The sequence below is a fragment of the Formica exsecta genome, unplaced genomic scaffold, assembly GCF_003651465.1.
Source record: "Formica exsecta isolate Colony F162 unplaced genomic scaffold, ASM365146v1 scaffold82, whole genome shotgun sequence".
NCBI lineage: Eukaryota > Metazoa > Arthropoda > Insecta > Hymenoptera > Formicidae > Formica > Formica exsecta.
Window position 1 is genome coordinate 2,599,391 of NW_021853592.1, and position 7,269 is coordinate 2,606,659.

The 7,269-nt window shown below is 32.5% G+C and overlaps 1 protein-coding gene across 5 annotated transcripts in view; it reads right to left on the reverse strand.

Annotated features, from left to right (window-relative positions):
• LOC115244578 (DDB1- and CUL4-associated factor 6-like) overlaps positions 1 to 6,562 on the reverse strand; it is an 11,415-nt gene extending 4,853 nt beyond the window's left edge. The window contains exons 1-13 of one of the 5 annotated variants that reach the window (XM_029822322.1): positions 6,092 to 6,562; positions 5,670 to 5,824; positions 4,580 to 4,697; positions 4,311 to 4,489; positions 4,062 to 4,197; positions 3,815 to 3,975; positions 3,469 to 3,640; positions 2,464 to 2,712; positions 2,040 to 2,397; positions 1,756 to 1,865; positions 1,590 to 1,688; positions 1,458 to 1,515; positions 866 to 1,003 (exon numbers count right to left, since the gene is read on the reverse strand). In XM_029822322.1, the coding sequence (XP_029678182.1) occupies positions 866 to 1,003; positions 1,458 to 1,515; positions 1,590 to 1,688; positions 1,756 to 1,865; positions 2,040 to 2,397; positions 2,464 to 2,712; positions 3,469 to 3,640; positions 3,815 to 3,975; positions 4,062 to 4,197; positions 4,311 to 4,489; positions 4,580 to 4,697; positions 5,670 to 5,824; positions 6,092 to 6,182 (2,024 nt within the window). In that variant the 5' untranslated portion in view covers positions 6,183 to 6,562. The remainder of the gene's footprint in view (positions 1 to 865; positions 1,004 to 1,457; positions 1,516 to 1,589; positions 1,689 to 1,755; positions 1,866 to 2,039; positions 2,398 to 2,463; positions 2,713 to 3,468; positions 3,641 to 3,814; positions 3,976 to 4,061; positions 4,198 to 4,310; positions 4,490 to 4,579; positions 4,698 to 5,669; positions 5,825 to 6,091) is intronic. The other 4 variants (XM_029822324.1, XM_029822323.1, XM_029822325.1 and 1 more) reach the window with 4 other exon arrangements.
• Between the last annotated feature and the right edge of the window lie 707 nt (positions 6,563 to 7,269).

Here is a 7,269-nt window from a genome sequence, read left to right on the forward strand (position 1 = left end):
CACATATAACACATACACACACACACACACACACACGTCCATATATATATATATATATATATATTATTTTTCAACACAATCGCCATTTGAATTTAGGCACTTGTCATAGCGTAGTGCAGATTGTATGACCTTCATCAAAGTTTGGTAGTGCTAAACTGGAGTCTCAGCCAACTCCCAGCACTGCTCATCAGCTTCTCGTTGTCCTCGAATCATTGCATTCCTAGCCACACTTTCATGCATATGAACAAATTAAAGTCACTCAGTGCAAGATCCGGACTGTAAAGCTGTCCAAAAATCCCCATCAGAATTTCTGAAGCAGTGCAATGAGAGTTCAAGTACCCATCCTACAGTCTAGACCTTGCAATGAGTGACTTTCATCTGTTCACACACATGAAAATGTGGCTAGGAACGCAACGATTCAAGGGCAATAAGGAGCTAATGAGTAGCGCTAAGAGTAGGCTGAGATCCTAATTTGGCGGCATCATGCTTTGATGAAAACATACAAACAATTGTGCCGTGCTACAACAAGTACCTCAATTCGAATGGCATTATGTCGAAAAATAGTGTATATATGGAAGTAACTTTCGTGTATAATAAAATGTTTTTCCTGTTTCTTGTTTTATTTTGCAAGCCTACCAGAAGTTAATTTCTGAGTAACCCTTGCACTACAATTACTAGATATCGTGTATCTCAAGCAACATGGATCGTGCCCTAATATAAGATGTATAATCTGCTTTTCCTGTTTCTTGTTTTATTTTGCAAGCGTACCAGAGGTTGATTTCCGAATAGCCCTCATACTTCATATATCGTTTTTATTATTGAATTTGATAAATATTATTAGGATAGAATTAAAAATAGATCATACCTCGCGTTTCTATGACCCATATACTTTTGTTTCACACAAAGTTCTGTCAAATAAGCATCATCGAACGTTTCGTGTCCTTGCGATGAACGAACATTAGCAATCGCTTCATCCATCTCTGCTTCAATTGGGTTTAATAACCTGCAAATAATTACTAAAGATAAAAAAAATGTCAATCCTAACAATTCAGATAGCCAAGTCTGTCGAAAACAGATTTTTCCAAATGCCTGCTACAAATTGTTGTCAATAAAAAAACTACAAATTTGGTACAAAACAGAGTTGTGCCCATAGATTTCAAAATTACATTTACAGGAATTGTTTATGTGAGATTTACAGAGACTTTTTTCCATATAAACTATGTTAATTATTATAAAATAAATGTCAAAATATGCAAAAGAAACAGTAAATCGGCAGATTGACGACAAAAATCGAGCAAGATCTACGCGCACGCAATCAATAGCAGATTTGCAACAAAAACTGAAAACGAGTAAAACTAATAAAGTATTTGTTTCTTTTAATTTAATTTCTTTCATCTTAATGTCTCTAATAAAATTCCAACTATTTAAATAACCTCTATCATAACATTTCAACAAACCTTTCATCTGATTGGACATCTTCATCATCACTATCAATACATGTAGCTTCTTCAAATTCTGCAAAAATATGCAGAATAACTATATTAAAATCTATAAAACGACTAACGAGAGTAAACAATAATGATATGTACTTTCTCTAACATCGTTGTAATGGTGATAGTTGCAATTATTGCTAGGGCCTGCATCAAGAGTTCTATCATTATTACTTCCAGAGGGTCCTGACAAACAAACTGTTGTGGTAAAGTCAGTGTATAAATACAATATCAATCTAAAATTTAAAAAATCTGAGGTACTCACCTGGATGACAACCATCACGAGTCATTTCATCACCGACATCAAGCGATATTGTGGCATTGGTTGAACTTTTATCAGAATATATTAAACTCACAGCAGGTTCACTACCATGTCTATACATTTAATCATATGTATTAATTAGGTATGTCTATTTTCACATATTTAATTTTTACATAGCCAATTGTAGAATGTACATCAAAATTTGAAAGAAAAAATATAAGTATTTAAAAATATAAATATTTTAAAATTATCTTAATAAAAAAAAAAAAAAAAAATTTGAATATTACCTTTCAAGAAAATCATCTCTCATCGTCGTTAATCTATCCTGAAGATTCTCCATCATATTCTCCTGTTTGCTAGATATATTAGCACATGAACCTCCATCCTCATTTCTATTTTGATCACATACATTATTATGCTCGTTTCTGTGACTACTTATAGATTCCGTGAAAGCAATTTGTGTTTGCTTGGTTTGACTAGATTCAGTTTTAGGAATATCATCATTTACATTCGCCGATGTATTCAGCAGTACTGACTGGTTACATCCTTGTGGTTCTTCAATTTCTCTTGCTTGGAGTTTCTCAGTATTAGTCATGTAGTTCGTATTTGTACTTTCGATTCTATTAATATGTAAGCTTGTATTTCCTGAAAATGACACATTAATAGAATCAAACATTGAAATAAAACATATAAGTAATCTAATTTTGTTACCAGTTGTTCCCAGATGATCACTCTGCTCTACGCTTGATTCAACTGATTCATTACTTCTCTCCGCATTTAATTCGGGATTATTCTCAATATTTCGAAGACCTTCTTGTTGTTCAATAACGTCTTCCAAACTGTCCTCGCCACCACCACTCAAAGCGGCACGAGTGGCCGGGTCATTCAACATCCTGCTAAGCACGTCCGTCATTCTTTGCATCAGAGATGTATGCAAAATCGGTCTTGCTTGAGCGATTTCTAGTGAATAATATACATAAGCGATATTAAGATTGCTCAAATAAAATATGTATACTAATATGTATACTAATATTATTAAGTGTAAAAAACTAAATATATTAAGTGTAAAAAAACTAGATATAAATGATATTGCATAATTATTATCAGTAAGCTATAATTTCCCACTTAGAAATGTAATATATATATTTCTATACAGCACAGAAAGGTTGCAGAAACATTACATAATTATTCCAATGAAACAATGGAATATATCTGTAATAATACAATGCAAATATGTTTATAATAATACAGTATACAGATTTTTCATCTTAACATTTATGTTTCCTAAACTGGCTCATGTATGTGTGTATGCCTCTATAGTTATAAATATTATTTATATATGTACAAGGTGCATGTGTGTGGGCGTGCGTGGGTTGGTGGGCGAGAGTGTGTGCATGAGTTGGCGAGAATGTGTGTATGTGTACGTGGGTGGGCGAGTATGTGTGTGTGTATGATTAATATCATAAAGTTCGAGATGATATATGTCAATGAAGATGGTAAAATTAATTAAAAATAAAAAAAAGTTAATGCAAAAAAAATTGATGCTGTTATGGGAAAATTTTCACATATTATATTGCATTTGAATTATTTAATATTTAAATATTAATTTTTCTTCATTACGACAAGCAAAACATTGATTTTTAATTTTAATAGCAACAGCAATTATTTTTACATTAAATTTGTTTACTTTTAATTAACTCTAATATATAAATTTACCTGTACCACTGCGACGTCCTCCTTCTCTTTCTGGACGTGCATCGGGACCGGTGTCAGACCAATCACCGCGAAGTCTTAAACGACGAACTGGTTGGGACGATCTTACAGGATGCTTTTTTCCTTTTCCTTTTCCCATTGTCGCATCTTTTCGTAATTGCAGGCTGCCTTGATCCTGAATAATTAATTTTAAAAATAAATAATACAATAATATCAGGAATAACTATTAATATATATGTTGAAAACAAATACATATTTAAATAAAACGGAACCAACATTGGAAAATAAATGTAAATAAATGTAATAAATAAAGTAAGTAAATGTTATTCCATAATTATTAACACGTTACTTTGATACTGAATAAGTAGAGATGGTCGCTGCTATAGCTGACAAGAACATCTTGTCCGTCCGGGCTATAACTGAGCGACGTAATTCTGTAAGAACTACCTTCAAATTCTGGGACAGTGAAGCTGCATAGCGGTCTCACTAATTTTTCCGCATCTTTCCAATCTGCAAAATATGTATACTATGACTCTATATCATTACATAATACACTATTATATTTCATATATTATATTTAAAAATATAAAATTTACCAGTGGCTGGTGTACTTAAAGTTCTTCTATCAAATATTCTTACAGTGCTATCAGAACAACCAATTGCTATATGATGAGGCATTACAGGGTTTACGGACAAAGCAGTCACAGCTCTTTGACATGAGATTAGCACATCCTAAAATAAAAATAATTTTAAAAATGTACCCTCTCAATACTTTATAATCTATTTTAAATGTATAATATATAATTCTGAATAGTATTATACAAAAATTGTAGTGAATAACTTGCCTCTCTACATCTTACAGTGCTACATTTATCCTTCACTCTGAGATCAAACCATCTTACTGTCCCATCCTCTCCACAGCTTAGAAAACTATGTGGTTCATCAGGTATTGTCGCTATCTCATAAGTAGTACCAGTATGACAAGTAAATTGATTGTGAAATGTCTCTTTTGTTCTCATCAGATCTGCAAACAAAATGTTGGCAATTAATAAAAAAGATAACATAACATTTGCTCTCATTATTTAATTTACAATTGTACTTCGTTAACTTTTACCTGTATACAAAATAATACCATCTCCACTACAAGAAACAATACAATGATCTCCACTATTAGGCAAAAACTTTGCGCTAAAAATATTTGCTCTGTGACTGGTTTTGTAAGCTGTTAATACCTTAAAAAGATAAAAAAATTAACATAGACACAGTAGCGTCTCTCGCCAAGTTCATGCGCAACATCAGCGAGGCACCTCATATATCTATATGCGAGTTGGCTAGTTGAGAGTACCTTAGATTACCAGGCTTCAATAATGGCTGAACCAAGCAAATTCTTAAAAGGCTTATTCAATAACTTGGATCTCAATTATATAAAGAAAGTGTCTTTATTTTTGCTCTAAGTGCTCTATATATAATATGTGCTACCTACTAATCTTTGCTACAATACTTTATAAAAAAAGTTTTTTATTTTATATAGCAAAGCACATATATGATAGTATATACATGTGTATGTATATAAAATAAGAAAAATTCTGAGAAATCTAAATAAAATCTGAAAACTAAATAAAATACAAAGAGAAAAAAAACAAAAATACATAAAAAATCTTTTTTATTTTTTTATAAATAAAATTGCATAATAAATTATGTTATAATTGTTTCACTATTTCATATAAATACATTTTATGTTCAGAACTTAGTCAAAGACAAAAAATTATTTTGAGGATCATCAAGCATAATTACGTTTTGGAACACATGATTTTCAAGGATAAAATTAAAAATAATCTTGGCACAATCTTCTTTAACAGTATCCATAAATAACAAGTTAAGAGAAGTAACAGGATTACTTCAGCAACAATATATGTATGAATTACTAACTACACAGTAATACTCTAAAATTAAATATGTGCATCATATGTATTACTTGCATTTCTATCAAGACAATTACTACACATTAATAAAATCATTCTCTAAATATGAAGAAATGCAAAATTTCTTTTTATTCTCCAAATTTTGTCAACCGCCATATAGGCTGTGTTCCAAAATTCACTGCCAGCACTGGAAATCTATAGTTCACGTAACATATATTATAGATTTCCGGTACTGGCAGTGAGTTTTGGAATACGGCCATAATAGAATATATTTATATATACCTCATATTTATGTGCATTAGTTAAAACAAGATGCTGATCATCACTCCCAGACAGTATCAATTCTCCACTACCATTCCAACAAATAGAATTCACACAACCATTGTGGACTTTTAGTCTCTTCAACAATGACATACGCTGTATCATCTGTAAACTAGCTGTAAAAATATAAGTCAGCAATACTTTTTCAAACACAATAACTCTAATAATGCATAATTTAATGTGTTACAGACACAAAATTTTGATTTAATATGATAAAGTGTACAAACATATAATTATTTGTCAACCTCTTTTTTACAATTGCAATTAAATAATAATTAATACTCCAGTTTACTACGTTTACAACATAAAAGGACATTGTGTACAATTTTCTTCATAAAAATTATCGCACACTTGTCTGTGCATATTAAATTAAGGAGGATTACCTTTGCTGCTAGAATAAAGCTTTAACCTTGTACAATCATCGTAGGGCTGATAATAGATATCGCGAAAGATGTTAGTGCGCGTCTTCCTCATAGCTGAACCCTGATTGACTATCTTCGAAAAAATCTTACGAAAAAATGTTACAAATCCTCTGGCCCGACCAGACAATATTTCTCAACGGCTAAATCACACAACAGAATTATTGTCAAGATGACAAAATTCATATGAGATTCTGAATTTTTCAGAAACTTTGTAGCGTATAATTACGCAGCAAAAGTTACACGTCGATGCGACATGGCACACACAATACTAAAAATAAACATGGTAATATACGATAGCAAATTTACACGATCATTCTGACTACTAACGTTCATCTAAAATCTCTCGATTTTCTTCAGCCACAGTATATATAGTACCGCAACTCTCTGTCACTCTGTCGGTACCTTTGATGTTGGCGTATGCAAAAATAAACTGCACATGCGCGGATTTGATAGGTAACCAATCATGCTAGTATTTTCTGTTTCATTATTCTTTCTTTCATAATTTTCTCTCCCTTTCTAACTTATTACATATCACTATCACTAGAGAGAAGCCTGCAGCCCGTATCAGACTATTAGCGTCATAGACATAGTATATCTAGACCGAGTGTTAAGGAGTGGGGGCCGATGCCCACGTAGAAAAGGACATACTCTGTTTCGTGCCCCTTGCGTTCTCTCTCGCTCGCACGTAGCATGACGAAAGAGAGCGCTATGCTCTGTGCGAGCGAGAGAGAACGCAAGGGGCACGAAACAGAGTATGTCCTTTTCTACGTGGGCATCGGCCACCACTCCTTAAATAAAGGCAAACGCTCGGTCTAGATATACTATGTCTATGATTAGCGTTTTCGAATGTAGCAAGTTCAATGTGCAATCGCTTCTCAGAGTGATTAATGACGTCATTGTATCGTCTCTGCCAATAAAAGGCTTGAATTCATAGTAAAATATAGTGATTAATTGAACAGAGTTGGGTTAACCCGTTCATTCGAAAACGTTATATGCATTGAGATTGAAATTTGACCAGTCAGGACAAGGAAATTTTAGTTCCTTTTATCCTGATTGGTCAAATTTCAATCTTCAATACGTAGTCTGATACGGGCTTGAAAGAAGTTACGCCGCCGTTTTTCATAAGATGCCTTTTCTAG